A 25,945-nucleotide genomic window follows, 5' to 3' on the forward strand; every position below is an offset into this window, starting at 1 on the left:
CATCTGGATTCTTCTGGGAACTGGCCCCCGATTCTGGCTCCTTTAGCCTGTTTGCATGACCCAGCAGCCAGAGGGAATGCGAGTCAGACCGTCCCACCTCTGCCCAGAGCCTTCCAAGGCTTCCCGTCTCAGGCTGAGCAAACACCAGACTCCTATTGGGATGTATGAGGTCCGGTGTACTCTGGCCCCCGTGACCACTGTGCTCTCTCTCTGCTGCTTTCCACCACTGACTCTGTTCAAGCCACGCCGGCCTCCCCGCTCTACATGGCTCAGGGCTTGTGTACTTCTTCCCTGGCCTGGAACGCTCCCCTTTAGCAGGACTCTCTCCCTCCCTCCTTTTCTTTGGCCACTTGGCCTAACATCTAATTCCACAACCTCCCCTACCTCCTTACCCCCATGCACTGTCTGTCCCCTTCTCCCTGTCCTTTTCTTTCCAAGGTGCTTCACCACTTTCTAACATTTTGATCTTGTTCACTGAGTGCCTTCTGCCCCAGAGTGTGAGCTTCACAAGGCGAAGGACCTTTGTCACTCTCGCTCCTTGCCGAATACCCAGTGCCTGACCCCGGGACCTAGTGTGTGGCAGGTGCTCAGGGGACATTTTGGAGCGAGTGAATGCGGGTTCCTGTAGCCCAGCTTCTCAGCTCGTCATCGTTCAGTCCCTTCTCTGCTGCTCAAGTTCACGGTGGAGGGGGTGCAGGTATGAGTTGCTCTGTTTTCTGTGGTTGGTGGGTGTTTTCCCGCTGAAATTAAAGCACTCGTGTAGAGTAGCTCTGACCAAAAAGCAACGGCTCTCGGGGTGAGGGCCTCCTGGAGGGCCCAAGGGAGGCTCCCTCTGGCTCCAGCTGTGCTGTTTGCCTCAGTTGCCGCCGCTGAACTTGGTTCCATCCGGGGGTGGGCCTGCCTGGGCTTGGTCGTGGAGCTGGGTTCAGTGCCCGTGGGCCCGTGGTCAGCTGAGCCGGTCTTCAAAGAGACAGGGCCTGAGCCCTCGCCAGGAGGAGCGCGGCCTCCCAGCCCCAGCCGGGGAAGGAAAACTCATCTTCTCAGAAAAAAAAAGGAGAGAAAGCCAAGGGAAGCAAATGGCCATTGAAGGGGGCTCGGTGGCTTCACAGGTCGGGGTCTGGCCTTTCATCCCACACCCCTCCCCTTCTTGGAAAGTCATCGCCTTCTGTGTTCCTTCTCTTCTTCCCTCCCCTGGACTCCCGGATGGGCAGGCCAGCTGTGGGCAGCAGCCACCTTTGGAGAGCGGCCTTCTCCTGGGTCAGCTGGTGGGTGCATCACAGGTTGTCAGCACGTTACAGGTCTGGCCTGGTTCTGCTCTCACGGTGCAGGTGGAAGCACAGTGAAGGCAAGCGGGAGGATGGGAGCATAGTCTGTGTGGGGCCTGCAGAGTTGCCATCACCCCTGCCTCTCCTGGAGCCTCTCCCAACCTGCTGAGGGGTGGGGACACGTCCATCTCTACCTGCTATGCAGGCAGGAAACACAGAGCCCAGGGGACGGAGGGCCCAGGTCACACAGCTGGCAGGCAGGGTGCCAGGACGCAGGCTTCAAGTCCAGGCCCTGTTCACCCACCAAGGCCCTCACGCCCGCCCCTGCCCGGCTCCTGAGGCTGTGGTCCTGGAATCCGCTAGGCCTTGGGGAGAGGCACGGCTGTAAACAACCAAAGAAAGACCCTAAATAAGACCAGCCTAGTGATGACATCCACAGAATGTAAGATAAACTGATTAGAATTTACTCTGAGCAGCCAGCAAGGTTGAGAGGAAGATGGGGGTTTTGCTTCAGCTTCCTAAATGGGTAACATCATCCTCATGTAAATACCATTAAGATAATAACAGGAAAGATGGAAAAGCTTTTCTCTTTTGTTTTCTAATCAGACTAAGAAGATAACAGAAGTTGGGGGTTCAGATTAAAAAAGAAATCATGAATCACCACAGGCCGCTTTGGAATTAGGGAAGTGAGAGGCCCCGCAGTGAGGACAGAGCCCAAAACTGCAGGTGAAGGTCCCCTGGGGGCCTGGGAACACTGGGAGAGGCGAGGCTTGGCCCCCCTGGGCCCTGGCCGCCCCTCCCCGCCTGCTGAAGGTCCCCCGTCATGGTTCTCTCCTCCTTTCCCTAAAAGCTAAATGCTGGTGACTACGTGACTGCCCCTACTCCCGAGAGAGGTGGGCAGACGGAAAGGGGACTGACAAGCACTCGGTATCGCCTTCCCCCGGGGGGGGGGGGGACGCGGGTGGGGTGGGGGAGTGCAGTGACTCGGTTCCCTTTTCCCCCACTCCGCGCCGCCGCCTTCCTTTCCCCTGTGAGCAGCTCTTCCTCTGAGTGTGCTAACATTAGCTGCTGCCGCTGGAAGGCCGCCCGGACAGCTGACCTCGGGGCTGCGTTCCCCCAGCTCTGTCCCGCCCGCCCACGCACCGGCCAAGGGCCTGTTCTCCCTCCTCCCCGGCCGGGCCCAGCCTCCTCGCCCCTGCGAGCCTCCCAGCCTCTCTCCAGTCTGGAGACCAGCGGGAGCTGGGGTGCCCCGCTCCCGGGAGGCCGGGGGGTGGAGGCCGGAGCGAGGCTCCAGGCCGCCTCACTTTGCTCAGCCTCAAGGTATTTCCGGCCACAGCAGACACCCGTTTTGGGAGCAGGTCCTTCCTTCCCTGCTTGTCCGATTAGGACGCCGAGGCTAAGTGACTTGCCCGGCAGAAGAGTTCAGTGACTACGTCCGGCCTGGCACCCAGCTGCCTGGGCACCCAGGGTCTTCATCCTCCCGCTCCCCCGGAGTCGGCATTGGGCCCGACGGCCCCAGCCGGGGTCCCTGGCCGGCATCCAGAAGCGCACAGAGCCCGAGGCAGTTCGCTGCCTCTCCCCCCCCCCCCGCCCCCGCATCCCCGCCGAGCAGGGGCACCAGGGCCCGCCCTGCCGTGGCCAACCCTGCAGCCTGGGGAGCCGGGCTGCCTGCCCTGTCTCCATCGGCACCTTCGAGGGCCTCCACCTAAGGGCGCCTCTCCCTCCTCAGCTTCTCTTCCTTCTCGGGCCTGGCTCCGCCTCCTGCGTCCTCCTGCCAAGGTCTCACCCTGTTCCCTTCCAGGGGCTGAGGTGCCCCACTTGTTCCCCTCAAGTGCGTGAGCGTGGGGCTGTTCTGCGTGGCCCTGTGGTTCCCTGTAGCGCTGCATCAGGAGAAGGAAAAGTGACGCTGCATCAGGAGAAGGAAAAGTGACGTGATTGCTTTAGTCAGTAGTCTACAGAAGAAAGTTATGAAGAAGCATGATTATGGCCAGAGATGAGCTCGGCTGTTTTCTGTCTGAGCTAGTTCCTCATTAAATAATGACCTGAATTGTGTCTTTATTTAAGTCAGGGTTTCTTGCGTTACTTAGTCAGACAGATGGCCCCTGGAGCCTCAATTTGATTTCCAGCTTTTGCCTTTCCTATGGAAGATCTGATTCCAAAACGTTCTCTGGTGATCCAAGGAGTCTCCCAGACACCAGGCTCTGCCCTGGGGGAGGCTCAGGAACCGAGGCTTTGGAGTAGGAGAAATACCCCGGGGAGCCATGCTTATTGTTCTGCTGCACTGCAGACCCCAGCCAGGGCTTGGGCGTGCACTTGTGTGCGAATGCTGAGTGTCTTGTGAAACCTCAGATGGTGAGAGTTTCCCCTGAGGCCTGTTGGCCTCACCACATCGTCCACGTAGTGATTGGCTCATCCTGCCCACTGAGAGTGTGGAGGGCTCAAAGGGTCAGGGAGGCTGCTGGCTGCAGAATGGCACGAACCAGTGGGAATAGAGCAGCCCTGGACAACTTGGTGCCCAGTGGGAACCTCGCTGTTGGGCCCAGGGAAACTGGCCAGCAGTCAGAGTGTGCCTGGGGCCTAACACCCTGGGAAGCTGTTGACTACGTGATGTTCTGGCCTGCTCACAGCCAGCCCAGCTCATGGACGGGACTCAGAAAGCAAGATGGGGGCCTGATCCCATCTTTTTTTTTTTTTTTTTTCTTTATCCCAACAGGAGGCAGAAAGCCCCAGGGGGAAGTAGTTAGCTCATGCCTATTTCAGGCCTTATGTTTGACCTTAAAATTGCTGCTGTCCTATCCGTCAGCATTTCTCCATAATTATTTTGATGGAATTTGTCTACACACACAGACCAGTGTGAATTGAGCGTCATGAAGAGAATGGAGGAAAAAGCTGCCTTTTAGGCGGGGTGGGAGGGTGGGGGGAACTACACTGCACTTTACATAGTCTGGCAGGCTTTCTTATGTCTTTTTAGTTAAGCAGGTTTAACTTATAAATTATATTTCCTCCTGGCACTAGAAGCCTCTGCCCAAACATCACTTTGAGCAGTTGCATGATACTCCTTCAAGTAGCTGAGCCACGGCCTACTTCACCATTAGCCTCGTGAAGTCCGGCATGGAATTGGCCAGGGTTCCTCAGTTGTAAGCAGCTGAGACTGTCTCCCACTGATTTGCACCAGAAGAGAATTCCCTGGAGTGATTGAGAGAAATATGGGAGAGGAGTTGGTGAATGAAGCCCCGGAAAGGGCAGGGACAGGGTAGCCGGAAGGATGGTGGAGGCGGGGGCTTGTGGCAGGCTCGGGGCCTCCCCGCGGGGTGAGCCAGCCCGCACCCCCCGGTCCAGGAGTCGGAGCCCCAGAGCAGGAGCGTCTGGTGGGCCACACCCACCCCGTGCCAGGGGGATAGAGGCGCAGTCCCACCAAGCCACTGTCCGGTGAGGGAGAGGAGGAGTCCCAGTGCAAAACTGGGGTGCTGCTGGCAGAAGACGGGGGTGCACCACCAGGCCGTGCGCGTCCACACGCTCAACGAGGGGAGCGGGCGTGGGGCTTATCCAAGCCGGGGGACACGGAGGAGGTGTTCCTTCGAGTTGTAAGATCTCCGTGCGAGGATGGCCCGTCTGTGTGCGCCCCTGGGTGCAGAGTCAGAGGCCGCGTGGCGAGCCCGGGCGGCCCGGGGCTCGACCCCAACGTTGTCTGGTGCCCTCCCGCCTTCTCCGCTGAGTTTTGACGGCACGAGCCCGGAGGTTTGGGGAGGCAGCAGATCCTGTCCAGTGAAAATGCTTTTCTGTCGGCCCTGCGTTCGTCAGGCGTGTGGCGGCCAGAGCAAGACTAGCTTGGGCCGGCAGGTGGGCATAGCGGTCGGTCAACAGAGTCACGTGGCGCCTGCTCTGTGCCGGGAATATCGGGGTCAGGACAGCAGCCTCGAGAAGCTTGATTTTGGGGGGGAGTGGAGCATGAGCAGAGAAACAGACGCGCTGATGCACACGGGGAAAGCGTTACACGAGGCCACGTGGAGAAAAGCGCGGGTGGGGAGGCCAGCTTTCGGCCGGGATGGTCGGGGAAGGCCGCCAAGGAGGCCACGTGACAGGAACCAGCCTCAGAGCGAAAACCCTGAGGCGGCAGCGAGCTGGGCCGGTCCCGAGCTGCGTGAGTGAGGCCGGGATGGACGGAGGTTTGGCTCTGGTGGGCTGCGGGGAGGGGGGCGCAGCCGGTTTCATCCCGGTTGCTGTGGGGAATGGTTGGAGGGTTGTGAGCAGAGCAGCCACGTGGCCTGGTCCCCCTGGGTCTGTGTGGAGGATGGAGGATGGAGGACGGGCCGGGGCGCAGGGTGGGGACCAGGTCATGGGTTCGTTTGGTCCGTCGGTGGAGGCTCGAGCCGGGCGGCGTTGGGTGTGAGAAGCAGTCATTCCGAGCGTGTGTTTTCCAGCCTGGCGAGCGCGTCTGCGGCAAACACAGGTCCTCGCTAAGTGAATGAATGAGTGCGTGAGTGAGGGCGGGGGAGCCCTGTGTGCTGGCCCGGTGGCTCCCGTCCCCGGGCACAGACCCCCCCACCGTCATCTCTGGCACCCACTCACCGGCCCCCATTCCTGGGAGGGCTCCCAGCTGCCCCTCTGTCTGGAGCACGGCGGCTTGGGGGGGAGGAGGGGCCGCTGAGTGGTGCCCCCCGACCGTCAGCAGTCAGTTTGCTTCCCGCCGTGTCTGTAAACCCAGGCCTTCCTCGGTGGCCCCAGTGCAGCGACACGTGGCCCCTGTGTCTCGCGCCCTCCTGCTCGCCCTGGCCCGGTCCTGGTTTGGGTGTCTGTGGGCCCCCAGCCTGGGGGGCTCCCCTCGCCACCAGGCGTGGCGGTGGGGTGGGGGGGGCAGGGTCTGTGCTTCTCGGGGGGTGTCTGCTTTGTGCTGGGGCTCCTGCAGCGTCGGGGCCACCTCCCTCGAACAGCGGGGCCTGTGGCACTAGCCAGGCCCAGCTTCTCTCTCTCCGAACCTTCTCTGGGCCGTGGGGCCTGTCTGGCTTCCGCAGGTGACGCTGCCCAGAGGCAGGGCTCTGAGTGTCTGTCACCTGCTCTCCCTTCAATGACTTTGGTGTGAGCTGAGAGGGAGGCAGAGGCAGCCGTCTCTAACTTTTTCCGGATATTTCCCCGGGTGGACTCCAGGAGGGGGACCTATCCTGAACACACAAGGATTGTTTTAAACCCAAGATGGGGGTCTGGAGGAGGGCGGCCCTGCCCGCCTTCCCCCCCCGCCGGCCCGTTAAGTTTCTTCTGGTCCTTTAGAAGCAGCTCTGTTTGCCCCCCGGAAGCCAGCCCTGACCTCTAGCACCCACGGCCTGGCCCATCTCCCTCCAGTCCCACTCTCTGTAGCTCAGGGGTCTGTGTGACTGTGGCGTCTGTGACGTGTGAGCCTCCTTAGGGCTGAGGCGGGCGTCCTTCACCTCCGTGTTCCAGACTGGTCAGGACGGGCCCTTGATAACCTGATGGATGAGCGCATTGCTGACCGAGGGCAAAGGTCCCTGACTCGGGCAGCTGAGGACAGGGGTGGGGCAGCTGCTGCCAGACACTGGCTACGCTTTTACCTGGGTGGGCCGGGTGTTCCTGGTCAGCACCCCGTCCTCCTTCCAGGCCTGAAAGAGCCAGGGCCTGGCTCTCTGCCCACTTCTTGGACTGGTAGCCTTGCGCGTCCCTGTCACTTGGGGCTCCTCTCAGAAGCTAGAGCCCTCTGTGACCTCTGACCCCTCTGGAGCTGAGAGCTTCTTTCACCATCGCACGCTCAACCCCAGCACAGCCTGCACGTAACGAATTACCGGTACATATTTGCTGAATGAGTGGAGGCAGGCAGGAAGGCAGGAGTGAGTGAGATCCTTCTTCCTGGGGCCCCGATGGGCATAGATGGTGTCCCCCTCATCAGAGGTCAGAACAGGCCTCTTGACCTGGGCCTCGGCCAGCACGAGGAACCCCTGGAATGTTCCACGCTCGGGTTACTGTGTAGCCGTGGAGCAAGTACCTGGGCTTGGGGTTCTTCTAGGCCTCACTGGCTTTTCACCCAATGATCATAGTGGTGGGCTGAGGCTAGGTGCGGGGTTAGAGGGCAGGTACACAGTGTTTACAGTAGACAGGGACACCACTGTGGAAATGCGGTGCCGAGGAGCTCCAAAGCCGTAGCTGTGTATTGAGACCAAACATAACCTTTGAGTTTCTGTTTCAGTTCGTCAGGATGCCTCGGGGGGCCTCCTGGCTGCACAGCAGCCTGCAGGGCCAGGGCCACACTCCTGAGCTTTACCCGTTGCTCCTTCACAGAGACGGAAGAGGTGTTCTCCTTGTGTCTCGAAGGGAGGGCTCTGGAGGTGTCCTCTGACCTTCACTCAAGGTTCTTCCCGCCACCATGGGCAGGAAGAGGTCCCCTGTCCTCCTAGCCTGGGTTGTGGGGAGGCAGCCTCCAGCTCAGCTGGGCGAACTGTTCACGTCACAGCCCCTTCTGCACCCTCCTCCGTATCACTCACGTGGAAAAATCCCCTAGTGTCAGAAGTCACGGGGCTCTCTTGTGTGTTTTTAAAGCCCATTAACTTGATGGACTCCATAACTCACCGAAGGCTCCGGACAAAGAGCCCAGACCTCATTATGGGCAGATGTCTCTTTTAATACTTTTTTTCTCCTTTCCCTAATCTGAGGTTACCCCTTTAATTGTGACTTTAGCAAGGGATCAGTGCAGGGTCATGTGCAAACGTGCTTCTTATGACTTGAAGAGTGATAGCTTTTCTGGTTGTTTTCAGCACACGCCAAAGAAGATGAGTCAAGGACCGACACTTTTCTCTTGTGGAATTATGGGTGAGTAACCAAGGTGGCTGTGGACGGTCAGTCCTTCTCTAGCCCTTCCACCAGGGCCTGAGTCCTCCAGGTGAGACGCTAAAAGCACTTGCGGGACACAGGCACAGGGAGCAGCCGTGGGGACTCTCTTCCGTGTGTTTGAACTGTTCCGGTCTCAGCGGCGCTGGAGTGGTGCAGGGGCTGCTGCGGCTGACTGAGGGGCCGGGCGCTGGTGTGTGGCTTACGCATCTAATCTCCAGCAGTGATACTGAGAGCTTCTGTCTGATTGTTAAAGGAATCCTGTTCATTTTATTTGAATTCAGAAAACGCACCATAGTGTAACGTATAAACTAAAAATCACAGCCCCAATACACAGTTATAACTCCTGTTAATATTTTGGTGTAGTTTATGTCCATTGCATTTTTTATATAGCCAAGTCCATGACGAACATGCGATTGTACAAAATTATTTACAAAATTATTTTTCCGCTTTTTTCGCTTAGTAATAATGACCATCGTTTCCCCGCAGCGCTAAAATTGCCCATTCCATGCATTTTAATGAGGCTCTGGTATTGCATTGTGTGGATGATTCAAAGTGTATTTAACGATGTAACTGTTTCTTGGTAGTTGGGTAGAAGGACCGTTCTGTTTTCTGTTTAACAGTGACTCAGGGTCTGAATCTTGCTCTGCCTTCTGGATTATTCCTTAGGATCGTTCCCAGGTATGGAGTGGAGTGGCTGGAGAGCGGGAACATTTTCATTTTTAAGGCTGTTGCGTCATATTTCTGACATGCTTTCCAGAAAGGTTGCCTGGGTACCCTGTTCCCACGGGAGTGTTAATTACCCTTTGTATAAGGGGGCCAAAAAGGGGACTGTATTGACTGTATTGATTTCTCTCTGCTCCGGTTGATCGGGCAGTTTCTCCTTGCGCGCTGTCCCCTGGACTCCTGCCCCCTGCGGAGACGCCTCGCCAGACGAGTTTCTGTAAACCAGGCTTCCACGATGGGTCCTCTCTCTCCGGTTTCAAGTTTGTCTCCGCAGGACTGTGTAAAGTCTCTGTTGCCTTTTGTCTCGGCGCTTTGCCTCTGGGCACGGCGTTTTCTTCTTTAGACTCAGTTCCCTTAGGTGGGCGATGGGGGTGGTGTTGGGGGTGTCCCAGGGAGCATGGTGCTGTGCCACGCACCTCACATGCAGGACCTCCTGACTCTGCAGCTGCTTCGGGGGGCAGGCAGGGGCGCCCACTCACATCTGGGGAAACTGAGACCTCATGAGGTGGGTAGAGTTGGACCCGGAGCGGGTGAGGATTGTTTTCTTCTCACTCACAAGCCACAGCTCTGTGGGAGAGCCCCGGGCGGCCCTCTTGGTGCTGCCGCCCAGAGGAAGTGGAAACAGGGAGCTCACCTGGCCTTGGTTTACCCGTGTGACACACTTCTGAGGCCTGTCCCCACATGGGGCTTGACTGAACACCTCGGTGGTGGTTAACAGCTTTTGACAAACCCTCAGCGACCCGTCCACGTGGCCCAGAAGGCTGCCTCATTGCCTGCTTCCTGGTCAGACTCACAGTTGAGCTGTGGTTGGGCTGCCTTCCTCTGTCACGTCCAGGAAGGAGAGAGGGGCTCCTGGGCACACGAACCCCTGAGCCCAGCCAGGAGGTCAGCTCTGAATTGGGCCAGGCTAGTGACCTGGACTGTGGAGATGTTGGTCTTTATTTCAAGGCCGTGTCGTGTGTTGGGCTTCCTTGGCCTTTGCTCCAAGTGCATCAGAATAAGTTGGAGCTCCTGTGGGTTCGTGATGGTGGTGTTGGCACTCACACAGTCACTCTGAACTATTTACCTTTTCTAAGCCTCAGTTTCCTCATCTGTAAAATGGCTGTTAGGACAGCACTTGCCTTGTGGGCACGCCTCGAGCACTCTGAGACGTTTGTAAGGAGGTTGGCACAGCGTGAGCTCCATACACAATAGGTGGAGAAGAGGGCTGAGGCCTAGAGTGAGAATCCTGCTCCTGCAGGGGGCCTCCATGCCCAAAGGGACCACCTTGGTCTCCTTGGGGAGGGGGTGTGAGTGAGACTCGCCCTCGCGGGGGAAGATGCTCAGGCCCAGGGACCAAGGCAGAGGCGTGTGGGGAGAGGCCTTTTCCCAGATTCCCAGCAGAGTTGGTCTGAGCCCGCAGAGCCCAGAGGCCTGCTTTTCGCCGGGTGGGGGGTGGGCCCTCTCTCTGGCCAGGGTTTCCAGGACGGCCTGTGCCGCTGCTCCTCCAGGCTCTTGTTTGCCGGGTGGCTCTTCAGGAAGGGCTCTGCAGTGCTCCCCTCGCCCTCGGGCTCTTCCCTTCCATGGGGTCTGTCCCCCTCCTGCTCTGCTGGCTGGCACTAGGGCACTGCCAGGCAGTGGAGGGGCAGTGGGACAGCCACTCTGTGAGGTCTGCGCAGTTACCCCCACCCTCTCCTCGGTTTCCCTCTCTCCCACATGCTCATCTTTCTGTTCTCAGCCCCTTCTTGGTTCGGGAGACCCTGACCCACCAGACAGCACGCACTACCAGGGCTTTTAGAAAAGTTCACCACAGTTCGTTTCAGTGGCTTGTTCTGGTAGGTATTTCTTGAATACCTCCTCTGTGTCAGGCGCTTGGGGCGGGGATAGAGCGAATCAGCCCCTGCCCTCACGGGGGTTTCTATCTGGCGGAGGAGGAAGGCCAGGGAGCAGTGGATTCCCGTGGATTAGGCCGACTTCCACGATCCGCGCCTGAAGCGGGCCCTCGGCACTGTAGGCGCGTAGCGCATCTTCCTGAGCCTCACTTTCCTCGTCCTGCACAGGGCAGGTGTTTGTGGGATTTAAAGAGACAGTGGCACCCGGGAGGTGCCGGCTCAGCCCCTCCCACCTCCATCCCTTTCCTGCACTTGCTGGGGCGGGGATGTCAGCAGTCCAAGGCCTTCCATCCAGGCTGTGTGCTCGTGGAGACTCCGGTGGCTGCTCCAGCCCAGTGAACCCGGGACTCAAGGTGTGGCCTCGCCCTGTGACCTGAGTGGCAGTGAGACTTCATCCTAGCTGTGCCTGCTTTTCCGTAGCAGGGAAGAGGACACCCAGTGGGTCCAGCCAGACTTTTCCAGAGGGTTTTGGGCCCTTCCTGGGATGGACAATGCTCAGCAAAGAGAACACATCATAGCACTGGGACTTCCCTGGTGGCGCAGTGGTTAAGAATCCGCCGGCCAGTGCAGGGGACACGGGTTCGTGCCCTGGTCTGGGAAGATCCCACATGCCATGGAGCAACTAGGCCCGTGCCCCACAACTACTGAGCCTGTGCTCTAGAGCCTGCGAGCCACAACTACTGAGTCCACGCGCCACAACTACCGAAGCCTGTGCACTCAAGGGCCCACGTGCAGCAACTACTGAGCCCATGAGCCACAACTACTGAGTCCGTGCGCCTAGAACCCATGCTCTGCAACAAGAGAAGCCACTGCAATGAGAAGCCTGCGTACTGCAAAGAAGAATAGCCCCTGCTTGCTGTAACTAGAGAAAGCCCGTGAACAGCAATGAAGACCCAATGCAGCCTCCAAAAAAGAAAAAAAAAAATTAGTATTATAATCACCAAAACCCCCTGCCTGTCTCCTGAAGAAAAAGGACTCACATTCTGGCCCTGATCAGTGGAATTCTCCCTTGAGATCTGGGGACAGCTTGGCCCTGTGACTCGGGACATTTCCCTCCTAAGCCCCCACGCAAGGGTCCTAGCTGGACACCAGGATGAGTTAGAGTTTCATAAATGTTCTTAAGAAAAACCAGGCAAGTGTATTCGGGTAGGGAGTGCCTGTTTGCTTCCTCTTAAAAAGCCACCCTTGCAAGTAGCTCAGCCTCCTCTGCACCCGCTGAGATGAAATGCTTTACTAATATAATCGGCGCTCACAACAATGTTTGGTTTTGAAGTACTTCATGCTCAGTTACTGTGAGCTGGATTACAGGCCCCTCCCCACCTTTGTCTCGCCCTCCCCCCGCCGCCCCGTGCCCCAAGTTTGGGGACTTGATACAAAGAAGTGGTTTTGTTCTTTTCCAGAGTGGGGCTGTGGGGGGACAAAGGCAGCGTGAAGTGTGGATGAGAGAAGCAGGGCAGAGTGGAGCCAGGCCACCGGCAGGCCGGGGCTGGGCGCCCATCATCAGGCTGCCCGCCTAGCCTGGTTACCGCAGGGCCCCTTCTAGCAGAGACAGTGCTGTGCCTCTTGGTTTCTTTTCTCACCTCCCAGACCGTCCTCAGCACACCTGTGCTGAACTGGAATTTCCTCTGCAACCAGCTTCTCTGGGGAAGAGCCATGTCTGCCTGGTTATTGCGTTCTTGACACAGGAAACCTTGGTCAGGTGGCAGTTTCATGGGTGTGGCCCGCCCACTGGTTAGCTGGCCTGAGAGGTGAGCCAGCCCCCATCCCTGGCCATGATTTCTAGTGGGTGTGGACAGGGGCCTGGCTGCTCCCTAGAGGACCTTTCTGTGCTGGGGAAGGCGGGGGCTGCCCGGGCAGCCTCAGCGCGCAGCTCCCTCCCTCCCTCCGGCTCCTCTAGCATTTGCCGTGGGAGATGCTTCTTCACGCTAACGCAGGGTCACACGGGTACTAGTTGAATCTCTTTTGGTGAAACAGGGCAAGTGGTGGGGGGTGAGAGGGGCCTCCACTCACCACGCTCGCCTTGGCTAATTGCACCCCTTGAATGAGTTCCGTGTTGCAAGGACACTGGACACTGCACACTCCTCCTCCTCGCTCAGGCCAGGAGGAGACCGGAAATCAAATAACGTGAGAAAGTGCATGCGACACCAATTATCTGAAAGGCCACTGGGAAAAGTTGTGTAAATACAAGTCAGTGGACAAAAAACAAAACAATTCAGATGCTAAAAAAAAAAAATTGGGCGGAAACCCATAATTACTTTAGGAGTTATGGTAATAAATTATTTATTAATGTAAATTACTTCACAGGCAAAGAACATAGAGGAAACTTGAGCAGAAGGATCATACATGATGTATAAAAAGGAATTGTAAAAATATTATAGCAGCCCCGCTTGTGCCACTCTGGTTCAGGTTTGTCAGCATTTTAATTATAAGCCCTTATTTTCTTTGTTTAATTACTTGGCTGTTAAACTCTGCTCTGTGCATAAAAGGGTTTCTCCCTGGGGCACCCTCTGTACTAATTTCTACAGGGTAAGTCATTTGGCTGTGTTGAGCCGTGCAGGTTGAAAAGATATCACTTCGAGATTTGGTAGCTTTTGGTCTTTTCACTCCACCACTGTTTGTCACTGAAAGTGGGATGTGATTGCCCCGTGCAGGAAAAAGGCAGCATTCAGAGGCTGAGCATTTCAGGTTTCCGAGAACAAACACACACATGACTGAAACAAAATGAACAACAGTGATAACAAAGCCAGAGTTTCTGGTCTCTGTGGCTTTTTCCGTCTCTCAGAGATGGCCATGCTGCATATCATCACTGGACCAGGGTCTCCTTTAAGAAACTGATTATTAACCAAAATAGGCTAGTATATCCATATACAAAAGTGCATATGCATGATTTTTTTTTGGCTGCGTTAGGTCTTCATTGCTGCGCGCGGGCTTCAGTAGTTGTGGCTCGCGGGCTCTAGAGCGCAGGCTCAGTAGTTGTGGCGCACAGGCTTAGTTGCTCCGCGGCATGTGGGATCTTCCCGGACCAGGGCTTGAACCCGTGTCCCCTGCATTGGCAGGTGGATTCTTAACCACTGTGCCACCAGGGAAGCCCCTATGCATGATTTTTAAAAACTTACTTTTAATGACTATTTTTATTTATTGTGGTCATAGGTGTGACCTTTCCGTCTCTAAAATAGTGTAAGGTTTGTCCATACAGACTGCTTTCAGTTTTTCCTTGCACCATTTATTGGTTTCAGACAGTGTTTCTGGAATAATGTACAGAATGGAATTAGGTGCAAAGTGTAGTTGGCACATGATGGCTGTTTACAGTGAAAAGGGAGCCTCCCAGGCTGCCTTCTCACCCGTGCTGGTCTGACATGGGCAGGAGAGGGGCCCCAGAGTTGCTAGAGGACAGGGGCTGGCAGCTGCCGGACTGGCCTTGGGCAACCCCAGTGTGGTGCATCGTCAGGTTGCCTTCCACATGCAGAAATCGTCATTAGGAGGCAGCCTGGCCCAACTGCAAGAGCACGGCCTTGGGACCGCAGGCTGCTGTTTGCTAGCTGTGTGTCCGTAGGTGAGACGTGATGCTGTCTTGAAGTTCAGTTTCCTCACCAGTCACACGGGGAAGTGCTGTGACACCTCACAAGATGAGTATTGTGCTTGGGGTATGTGCTCACGCTTTTTCCCAACTTCAGCCAGGATCCCAATGGGGTGTTAGTTAATTAACAGTTAATGTGAATTTATTGACAGTTTCCTGAAGAGCTCTGCCAGCTGTCAGTTTTTTGGTCTGTATAATGGCACCCAGCTTTGCTGCACACATCGGTTTAGAGATGAATCACAGGCAGCTGCCCAGTTCCCATGCTCTGTGCATACCCACAGCCGGGGTAGGAATCTGACGGAGATGGATGAAACCAGCCTTCCTGTCTCTTCCGAGTTTTTGTTGCCACTAGCTTTTCCCAGCATATTTCTGGAGGTTGGGGATGGAGCAGGAGGTCCATTCAGAGCTGAAAGGGGCCGTCACAGGGCCCTAGTCCGCACTTCCTCCTACAGATTGGGAGGCTGAGGCCCATGCTCCCAGTGGCCAGTCTGGAGGGTTTTCTTTACACCTCTGTACTGTCTGGGGATCCCACTGGGCCTCTTTTTATGAGAGCAAAGACTTCTCAGAAGCAGTGGCAGCTGCCATGCACCACCCCAACCTGGCTGGTGACGTCAGGGCCCCAGTAACCACTCTGAACCCACCAGCCTCTCGGGCATCTCCCAGCACCCCTTGAGCCAGCCTTCCACTTGGTGGGACCAGTGGAGCGTTAGTTATCTCCAGCCATCCTTGTCCCTTGTCCTCGGGCCTTGGCTGAGGAGCTTGGCATCTTGTGTTGTTGTTGTCCCTGAGCCCAAAACGCCGCTGACATTTTGTGATTTATTGCAGATGTGGGGGCACAACCAGAGGCTGACGCTTGGGTGGGCGGAGCCCAGCTGTGTCTTTCTGACACAGCTCTGAATTGAGTCTCTGTTCTGGTGATCCAGGGAAAGAGGCGCACCCGTGGGCCAGGGCCTCTAAAAGCTCATTTACAAGTCGATGCCGCCGTTGACGGATAGCTCATGTCGTTGCCCCTTATGTCTTTCCACCTGTGTTCTTTTCGTAAGACCGGTTTAATAAAGCTGGTTTCAGAGAGACACCTCAATTCTCTTGAGTTTCCCCTTGAAAGGGTTGGTGAGCTTCTACCCCCAAATCAAGCATAGAGTCCTTGCAGCCCTGAGACCAAGTTAGCACAGCCCAACCCACAGGGCAGGGCAGGGCAGGGATGTCAGCACAATAGACAGGTGTGAAATCCAGGAATGAGTCAGCCGACCTTGATGTGACTGAGGCCTGCTGCCCTGGCCTGGGCGGCAGCAAGAGCCTTCTGTGCCCCGGGGCTGTGCTTCAGGTGTTGAACCTTTTCTAGAAACCACATTCTGCTGTGGTTATGTCACCATAAGGCAGCCTCTAAACACAGGATAAAGATATCCAAGGCTGTAAACCTCTTCTGTCTTTTGCACGTAAGAAGGCTTGTAGTCCACTCAGAACCTGGGCCCCTGGGACTCTCCCTTCAAGTTTAAGGGCAGACATGGAAACAGGAACATTTGAGGTCAGCTGCTATTTGTGTCCCTCCGGGTGTTTTCTTTCTTTGAGCTCTGGATCTGTGCACCCAGCAGCCTTCTCTCCTTAGTCAGGGGCTGGTTTCAGGGCCAAAGCCTGTGATACGGCTGGGGGATCTGAGCTCCTGTCCCCACGTGTGGGCCCATCGGCTTCTGTGCCTCGGGGAGTGTCCGGCTTGGTCGTGGCGCCTCAGCTTGGACAGACGCCGTGGAGGCCACCTAGTCAGGCCATCTGCGAGAGAGCTCGATGCTTCCGTGGCTCGTGTGTTTTGCGTAGTTTGCCCCACATCCGTAGGAAGAGGGCCGTGTGCGCTTATGCCGCTCCTGTGTGTGACCTCAGCCTTGTGAAGGCAGGCTCGGCAGGGAAGTGAAGGAACTGGAGCTGCCCCTGAGGGTTGAAGGCAGGGGGGCCTCGCCGAGAGCCTGAGTGGCCGGTGCCTGTGTCCAGGGGCTGTGCCCCATCTGCTGGAGGCGTGGTGCTGGGAACCTCCCTGAGAAGCTCTAGGCCACGGTGTGTCTCGGTGGGAGGGGGGCTCACGCAATCCCCTTCACGTGAACGGTGGGCCTCTCGGGCCTTTCCCACTGGCCCTCCATCCAGAACATGCCGTGCAGCTCGGGGTCCCCACCCCCTCCTGTGAAAAGGGACCTTGAGGAGCTTGAAGGACAGAGTCATCCTCCTCCGTAATTCTACTTTCTGTTGTTGGCCCCAAACAAAACAAACGCCAGGACACCAGTGTTCAGTGACGTTCTAAATCCAGATTTTTGGAGACTGGGACGGTCAACCCTGCAGAAGCTTCCTGGTGTGTCTGGATGGTCTGACTGGGCTGCCGCAGAGGTGTTTGAGAACCCAGGCCCCTGTGTAGCCTGCAGTCCAGAGCAGCGGTTCTCAACAACTTCGTGTTAAAATAACCTGGGGAGTTTATTAAAATGCAGGCTTTTACCCCTAGAGATTCTGTGTATCAGAATCTGGGCCTGGGAGTCTGCATTTTAACAGCCCGGAGGATGCCCCCTGCAGGTGGTCCTGAAACCACACTTTGAGACATCCTCGTGCAGAGCGTCCAGGTTCCCGTTCCAGCCAGACCCCACAGAGATGGGTCCCCGGTTGCAGAAGGGCCGAGGCTCAGCTGTCCGAGCCTTCTGCAGCGTGGTCACAATCACGGCTGCCGTCTCGAGAGCCTGTTCCGTCCTCGCAGGCCCTGTGCGAGGCAACTGTTTAGTTCTCAGAATAGCTCTGCAGGGTGGTTATCACCAGTGCCCTCGTTTTATAGATGAAGAAACTGAGGCTCTGAGAGATTAATTAAGTCACTTGCAGAGCTGAGGCTCGAACCCAAGTCCACACCCTTCCCACCACACCAAGTGAGCCCTGCTCCGTGGAATCCCCACGTCCACGGCCATTGTCACTTCTGGAAGAGTTATAGTTGTTTGTGCAGAAGTGGTATTGAATGGAGGGGCGGGGGTGTCCAGTATCCTCTCCTTGGAGCCGAACCGAGGCCTTTTGTACACCATGACGTTGGGCCTAACGCTCAGGGCGGTTTGCCATGAAAAATTAGCTTCTATTCCTGTTTCTTTTGTCTGGTGACCTGACCCAACAAATCGCCTTCTGTTCCCTGAGCAAAGGGGGAAAACACAAGGGCTAAACATAGCCTCGATTGTTTTTACTTTTCTTATATTGTACTTCTTGAAGCGATAAAGATAGAAACAATTAAAGTATTATCTGCTCTGCAGACAGAACAAGTGGCCACCTGGCTGGTGTTGACACACAGTAGCAGTGCTCAGTATAGGGCAGTGCTTCGTGTCTTAGCTATTGCAGTGCCAGCCAGTGTCCTGGCTAGTTCATACGCAACCATCCCTGGCCGTGGTGGGGTGGGGAGTTCAAGGCACAGCCCAGGTTGGACCTGCCTGGCCAAGGAACGGTTACCTGTGCCAGGGACAGAGGATAAGCGAGACCAAGTGAACACCCATGGTCTGCTCTGTAGTTTTTATCTGCGCTTCGTCATACCCTCCTTCTTCCACCCACCACCGGCTGAGGTCTGCTGTGTGCCAAGCTGTGTGCTGGGCACGGGAGAGTCATGCTGGGACTGTGCTCCAGAACTTCTAGCTCAGTAGATGACGTAGACACGTAAACAGATCATTCAAGTTCAGTTAACATGAGCCACGTGATTGAAAGTCTAGGCAAAGAGCTGCAGGTGCCCAAGGGCTTGTATGGGAGAGCGTATCGGCAGAGGAGGTGATGTTTGAGTTGGCTCTGCAGTGGGAAGTAAGAGACTGGTGCAGGTCTCTGCAAAGGTGTGAAGGCGTGGAAGAACTCACGTGGGAGGGGAAGCCGCAGGTCCACGGCGGTCGCGCTGCACCCGCATTTAACCGGTGGGTTGAGTTGAGAACTGACTCTTTTACTCCTCCCTACAACAAAGACATCTATGTATTAAGGTCAATAGAGGCTTACTCTTCAAAACAGAGACAGGTGGTTCCTGTAGGCAGGTAGGAGCACGCGAGAGTTAGCCATCCAACCCCAGTTCCCACTGGGGATTTGATAGTTAAACCGCAAAACAAGTCGAATGCACACCCCTCTGCACAGAGATGTCACCTGTGCTCATTCCTGCAATCGATTGATTAAACTTTAGTTTTATGTACTCTTCAGGGCTTTGTACACAAAACCAGGAGGAGTGGGCTTTATGGGCTGTTTCAGGGCTTTTCAAGGATGATCTTGGCTCTCCTTGACTCTTGTCTGACTTCTGCTGTCATAGGAAGTCCGGCGTGCCTGGAGCACAGGGCCTACTGGGGAGACCGCGAGTAGACGGGGCCCACGACGTGTGTGGGCCTCACAAAGTTCTCTGGGGGCAGAAAGGAAATGGGACTGGAGTAGGGAGGCCCGAGTCAGGAAGCACCAAGATCACAAGGTAGCCACTGGAGAGACAGGATGTTCGTGCTTAACTGGCTCCCACTTGCCCTTTGTCTCACGATCTCCCTAGAGATGGGGACAATTCCAGGGCCGAGAAAGACAGATGGAACAGAAAGTGGTATCTTCTGAGGATAGGACCAATCTCTTTTAATTTCCCAGGTTTCCCAAGGCCTGGGACAGAGACCGTCTCCAGTGGGCTCTAGGCTCCTTAAGTTGGGGCCACTATGGCACCATCTTGGGGCCCTCACTGCCCTCGGTTGGGTCCTTGGTTCCTTCCCCATCGACCACATTTGTGGCCCATGTGGCACCTCAATGCCTTGTCCCAAAAGGGGAGTCGGTGGCGAGCATTGTTTGATGGGAACTTCCTAAAAGACCAAAGGAGCAAACCCAGAGGAGGATGGGGTCATAGGCCCTGGTCCTCCACATATTTGTCCTTATAGAAAACGTAGACGCTCCAGGGAAACAAAAATGAGAAAAATCAACTGGCTCTGTGCCAGTCAAGCATGAACATTTTCGTTTATTTCCTTTTTATCTTCCCATATAACATATGTATTTTACTAAATAGGAATCACGCTGTCTCTACAGTTTTGTATCCTGTTTCTTTATGCTTAGTATTGCATCATTAACATTTCTCCACATCATTAATATTCTTTGAAACTGCTTTTTTTCATGCTCCACGGTATTCCCTGGTGCTTCATTTAACCAGCCGCCTACTGTAGGACATTTTAGTTGTGTTTACCAGTTTGCTGTCACTCATATCCTTTTGAAGAAGATCATCATACATAAACCTTCACTTGTTTCCGAGGATAACTTTTCTTCTTCTAAATCAGAGATGGTCGTGACTCAGTCAAGGTTAGTTTGTATTTTAAAAAATTTTACTCTAGTATTAGTTTACTGAACTTTCAACTGCTGACGAATGTCAAATTGAAACTCTTTTAAAAGAATGGTGAGGGGGCCTCCCTGGTGGCGCAGTGGTTGAGAGTCCGCCTGCCGATGCAGGGGATACGGGTTCGTGCCCCGGTCTGGGAGGATCCCATATGCCGCGGAGCGGCTGGGCCTGCGCATCCGGAGCCTGTGCTCCGCAACGGGAGAGGCCACAACAGTGAGAGGCCCGCATACCGCAAGAAGAAAAAAAAAAAAAAAAAAAAAAAAGAATGGTGAGGGACTTCCCTGGCGGTCCAGTGCGTAAGATTCTGTGCTTCCGCTGCAGGGGACGCGGGTTCGATCCCTGGTTGGGGAACAAAGATCCCACGTACTGCACGGTGTGGCCAAAAAAAAAAAGAATGGTGAATATTTGAGGAGTGGTAGGTAGTGAGGACCTATTTTGAACAGCATAAATGGTATTTGCAAAAAGATAATTTTTAGTAATGATTTGTCAGGGTTTAGTAATGATTAGGTTACAGGAACACTTATCGAGACTTGCCGCGTATCAAGGCCCGGGCAGATTTCAGGGATGAGATGAACTGCACGTTTAGCGTCAGTCCTGCGTTGTTCCCAGCTGGCCTAACTCGGCAGATCTCTCTCCTGTCTCTCCAGCTTCTAAGGCCCTCCTGTGGGAACAGCCTCTGGACGATTCCTGCCATGTCCCCTGTCCAGGGTCCCAGCGCCTCAGGCTCTGCGTCTTATGGGTGCACAGGGTGCCCAGGAGGAAGGAGCATCACATTTAGCCCTGATTTAGCTTTTCCTTTGGCTCGTGAAGCTCCCTTTGGGCCTCACTGGTCATTCATTCCCTTTGAACCTGTCCAGTAGTCGCTGCTTGTGGCACTCAGCATGGAGTGAGTCCCTCAGGTGTGTCTCTCGGGGCCCTTTGAGAAGTGGCCAGTGGTAGAGAAGATGGTCCTACAGTCCTTGCTGCCTGGAGCAAGGACGTCACAATTTTCTGAGTGATGGCTCATCTTGAACGACTAGTAAACTCCTTGAGGGCAGGGCCAAGGTCAGACTGCCTTGTGGTTCCCTCAGTGCTGCAGTGTAGCGAAAAGAGCAAAGGGCTTTGAGGTGGGTCCGCCTGGGTTTGCATCTCGTCACTTGTTAGGTGTGTGGCTCGGGGCCACTTACTCAACCCCCCCAAGCCTGGGTCTTCCCATCTGGGCGGCAGTGGTAGCCGTGCGGGGCACTGTGCCGGGTTACACCACCCACGGTGGCTGCACAGTAACTGATTGCAGTTCTGAGAATCAGTGTGTGTGAAATAGCGACTGGATGTCATTTCAGATTTTACTTCTCTCCTTCTACTGACTGACTTGGTCATACTTTTCTCCATATCCACATTTGCACGGTTTATAAATATGTGTAGATTAGAAAAACATAGAAACATGGTAGCATGTTGACCCCTGGCAGCACACCGTATTTCTTAACTTTGCTTTTGTATTGTGAACTTGAATACAAGAACTGTGTCAAGTTTGTTCTCCTAAAATTCTCAGCACAGTGCCTGATTCCGTAGTACAAGAATAACAAATAGTTCTTGAATATTTCTCTAAAGTAAGGGTTCAAGTGCAAAAGTCCTCATTTCCTAGCAGGGTTAGCTTGTTTATCCATGCATTCATGGAGAGACCCGAATGTGTAAGTTGAAATTGTACCCTTACGTCTCTGCAGCCCAAGACTTACTTCTATAGATTTTAGCCACTTTGTCCTCGATTTCAGCCAGAAAGCAAGTGAACACAAGGAAAGTCCTCAGTGATTGGCAGCTAATGTTGTTGGTTATGGAACATTTTGGTGGAGGGGATGTAAATCCATGAAATACCCAGTTTCTATTGTCAGCAAGTATTTTAAAGATGGAAATCAGATGCACTAACCTGGCAGCACCTCCAGCCCCTCGGAAGTTCTGACAGACTCATCTTTGGTTGTGGTCTTCCCGCCAGGGTGTCGAGTCCCAGCCCCAGAGCAGCAGAGCCCTAAGATGGGATGTAACAGACACGTTGCCCCCACTCTGCTGCCGGCCAGGGCAGGGGTGAGGCAAGTCAGTTTCCCTTCTAGAAAATGAGATGCCTTTGGGGTGAACAGTAGTGCTTTGGACTTTCCTGGGAGGCAGTGCGGTATGTTGGAAAGGAAACCGTCTCAGGAGTCCTGGGGGCTGCCTGGATCCTAGACCTTGCCCTGCTCCTAACTCAGCACTGTGGGACTCATGTCCCCTCTCTGAGCCTCAGTTTCTCATCTGTAAAGCGAGGTTGGACTGGATGGCTTTTAAGGGCCTTTCTGGCTCTAACGTCCTGTTTAAGACAGGCTCTTGGTGAGGAGATAGAGGGCTGGCACGAAGGCCTTCTCAAATCCTGTTTCTCTTTGTCATTTACGAACCAGAAAATGACAGATGGCGAGACCTGGACAGGAAGTGCCCTCTTCAGATCGACCAGCCGAGCGCCAGCATCTGGGAGTGCCTGCCCGACAAGTGTCAGGACAGCGCTCTGTGGCACCCGGAGGCCGCGACTGCCTGCGCGGTCACCAACCTGATCAAAGACCTCAGCCTCAGTGACCACAGCGGGAACCCCTCCGCGCCCCCCAGCAAGCGCCAGTGCCGGTCGCTGTCCTTCTCCGACGAGATGTCCAGCTGCCGAACATCGTGGAGGCCCTTGGGGTCCAAAGTCTGGACTCCTGTTGAAAAGAGGCGCTGTTACAGCGGGGGCAGCGTCCAGCGCTACTCCAACGGCTTCAGCACCATGCAGAGGAGCTCCAGCTTCAGCCTCCCGTCCCGCGCCAACGTGCTCTCCTCGCCCTACGACCAGGCGGGACTCCACCACCGATTCGGCGGTCAGCCCTGCCAGGGGGCGCCGGGCTCGGCCACCTGCAGACAGGCAGGCGACATCTGGGGCCCCGACCCGAGCCCCGTGGGCGGGGCCCGACTGGACATGCAGCGGTCCCTCTCCTGCTCGCACGAGCAGTTCTCCTTTGCGGAGTACTGTCCGCCCTCAGCCAGCAGCACCCCGGCCTCGACGCCGGAGCTGGCCAGGCGCTCCAGTGGGCTCTCCCGCAGCCGCTCCCAGCCGTGTGTCCTTAACGACAAGAAGGTCGGCGTTAAGCGGCGTCGCCCCGAGGAGGCGCAGGAGCAGAGGCCCTCCCTGGACCTGGCCAAGATGGCACAGGTAAGAGCCCCGGAAGGTGCTGGAAGGCGCTGCAGAAGCACCCAGGTGCTTATCGGAGCCTCCGCGGCTCCTGGCCCGTCCCGGGCAACCGCAGGGTGCCAGTGTCAGAAATGCCCAGGAAGTGGGTTAACTTCCTCGTTTTAAAAATTCTATACAGTGAAAGATGAAATCAAGCCCCCCCCCCTTTTTTTGTTTTTTTTTAAACATCTATTTCTTTCCATTTAAAATCAGAAATGCTCTTTCCCTCTGCACACGTGCTAGCAGTACAGGAGCCGACAGATGGTGAGAGGCAGGGCGTCGGGCAGTCCAGCGTCACCAGACACTGGTGGTCCCCCTCCTGGCACTTCTCTGGAGCCTCTCCCAGGAGCCCATCCCTGCAGCCGCCGTAGGAACTGCTGGCCCAGGCCGGGATTCAGTGTCACTCGGATCACGCCGATCCCGAGATCAGGGCCGTGGGTGATAGTTTTAAAGAACGAGAAATGGGGGGAGGAGGCACTTATTCGTTTGAGTAAACTGCCAGCAGTGTGAGACCATCAAGAAATTGTGATCACTCTGCTCTGTGCCACCTGTGTAATCATCCTTGCTGTTCGCTGTAGGCGAGGCCTCTGGCCACACACCCCGTCACTTGTGCTTTATCCTCCGAGTCTCAGAGCCCTGCCTCGTGCGAACACTGATCTTGGGTGTGGGTTTGAATGAGATGAACTTGGAGTTAATACGCCATCATCAGGACAGTCTCCAAGCCTGAGGGCTGCCTGCGTTTGGTTCTCACTGCGGAGTCCCAAGGATCAGAGCGTGACAGTGAGGCCCAGGGAGCAGGGTTGGTCCTTGTGACCACCTGTCCACTCGGGGACAGATGGGTGTGGTGGGTAGAACGCGGCGCTCTAGATTCTGTGTCCAGGGGTCCTCAGGTGCTCAGAGCCACGGTTTGAGCATTATCTTTTCTAGTCTTGTTATGTGAGCATCTGTCACGGCTGGGCTTGAGGGAGTGGGGACTAGCTTGGCGCTGAGAGGTTGGCCTCGCTCGTGAGCGTATGGCCACGTCTGTGCCGGCAGGCTTGTCGTGTCCACCCCGTCCCAGGCACCACTGCCTTCCTTCAGTGGCCAGTGCTGCTTTTTCAGCCGGGCCTCCTTTCATTTCAGAATGAAAATACAGCTTCTGTTTATGGCGTTTCCTTCTCCTCTAGTTCTCCCTCCAAGCCTAGAGGTCCCCCCAAAAGAAGAGGTGCAGGTATCTCTGGTCTAGGCCACCGACCTGACCCCTGAGTCCAGCCTTTCTGGCCACCTTTGTCCAAGAGCCCAGGCCCTGCCCTCATGGCCAGTTTCCCTTCCTCCCGTCGCCTCTCCAGGGGTGTCCAAGCTAGACAGTGATCGAACACATTCATTCAAGTTGGACAGGCAGGTGGAATTTTCCTTCCTGGAGAAATGTAAATAGGTAAAAAGGCTGGAAAGGTAACAGATTTGGGTGACTGCTGAAGGAAACCCAGAGCCCTGAGTTGTGGGGACGATAAATGGCTTCAGTTAAATTTTTAATGCTGAGCTTATTTTATTAGCTGATAAGCTAGATAGGTAATAAAAACAACATACAGGTGTAATTGTATTTTACTAGCCACAAGTTGGAATAACACCACTGGCATCACTGGAGGCATTTCCCGTCCTCACTTGGGTAGAAACCATTTAAAGATATTTTGCCCGGTGGGACTGTGCCCAGATGTATGGACCGCTTCACTGGCTCCAGGCAGCCCTCCAAGGTCCTGAGGAGTCTGCCCTCATTCTGCCTGTCTTTCCCCAGCCAAGGCCTGGAGAGGGCGGGGTCCCGGGAAAGCAGAGAAGGGGCCCCTGGGAAGCGTGTGGGCCGAGGGGCTGCGGCCAGAGCCCTGGTGATGGATGGGCCCTGAGCCGCCCCCCACCAGGCCTCCAGACCCAGCCAACCCTCTTACCCTGGGGCGCTGCCTGCTTCGGCTCCCCCACCAGATGATTCATGGCCTCGGGAGGTGGGCCTTCCTCCTCCTGGAGCCTTGAAAGCCAGGCCCAGGGCCACCTCTATGCATTTGAAGAGCGCTGGACACAGCCTGGAGCATGTAGGGCCCTCAGCCGGCACCCTGTCAGTGGTGTTGTTGCTGGGGGTGGGGGGGTGGGGGGAACCTGCTCGCAGCCAGACGGCGGTTGGTGCAGGACTTACTGCCCCCAGACCCTGGCCTCTGCGTGCTCTTACCCACATCTGTAGCTGCTGGGAAGCAAGCGGGTCTGCACGACGGTGGGAAGGCCGGCTTGTGCCGAGGGTCAGCGCTGCTCTCTGTCCTGCTACCCTTTCCTGCAGCCGGATCGCAGACTCTCTCTCGTGGGTCTTTTGACCTTGCTTTATACGTTCACCTCCCTGGAGGGAGGGGCTCCGCGTGAGCATCATCGTCAAGGAGCCCCTGTGTGCGTGGGCTCTGGGCCCAGGTGCGTGAGAGACTCTAGCTGAAGGCACAGAGTGAGCGCATTGCGGTCAGACCTCTGGGACGACGGGCAGCTCCGATAAACCCCGGCCACCAGAGGCGCTCACCGGGGCCGGGACCTCCCTGGGGTCTGTGTGAGCACCAGCAGCGCCCAGAGCAAGGATGGTAGCCAGAGCCTCTCCAGACTGCCACAGAAAAGGGACCAGGGAGGGACCCCGGGAGAGTTAGGCGGGCAGGAGAGGCCAAACGCCCTGAGGTCCTCGTGCACACAGGGAGGCCCTGGGGTGGGCACCGCTCTAAGGTACGGGCTCTGAGCCAGAAGCTGAGGCCTTGAGAGGTAGATGTGCCCTTGGGCTGTGTCCCTCCCAGCCCCTCCTGAGGAAACAGACCCTTCTGGAACATGGTGTTCACCTTTAGATCCTCATTTGGGGGGGCGGGGCATTGACAAATCAGAAGGCCTCAGAGATGGGGCAGGAGGCTGGCAGCCCTGGGCAAGTTGCTTAACATCTCTGTGCAGCAGATAATAGCGGCACTGTCCCCACCACCAACATAGGACTGTTGGGAGGAATCGGGGAAGTCACGTATGTCCGCGCGTGTGTGTGTGTGTATGCTGTGTAAATGTGTCAGTGTGTGTGCGCGCACTTGTATGTATGTGTGTAGCTATGTATGGATGTTTGTATAAATGTGTGTATCTGTGATACCTTTTGATACGTGTGTGAATCTTGATCTACAC

At 55.7% G+C, this 25,945-nt stretch overlaps 1 protein-coding gene across 1 annotated transcript in view; it reads left to right on the plus strand.

Moving 5' to 3' along the window:
• FAM53B (family with sequence similarity 53 member B) overlaps window positions 1-25,945 on the plus strand; it is a 72,766-nt gene that overhangs the window by 1,173 nt on the left and 45,648 nt on the right. The window contains exons 2-3 of the mRNA XM_060098437.1: window positions 8,024-8,078; window positions 21,996-22,774. Of these exons, the coding sequence (XP_059954420.1) occupies window positions 8,024-8,078; window positions 21,996-22,774 (834 nt within the window). The remainder of the gene's footprint in view (window positions 1-8,023; window positions 8,079-21,995; window positions 22,775-25,945) is intronic.

The sequence above is a fragment of the Mesoplodon densirostris genome, chromosome 1 (assembly GCF_025265405.1).
Source record: "Mesoplodon densirostris isolate mMesDen1 chromosome 1, mMesDen1 primary haplotype, whole genome shotgun sequence".
Lineage (NCBI taxonomy): Eukaryota > Metazoa > Chordata > Mammalia > Artiodactyla > Ziphiidae > Mesoplodon > Mesoplodon densirostris.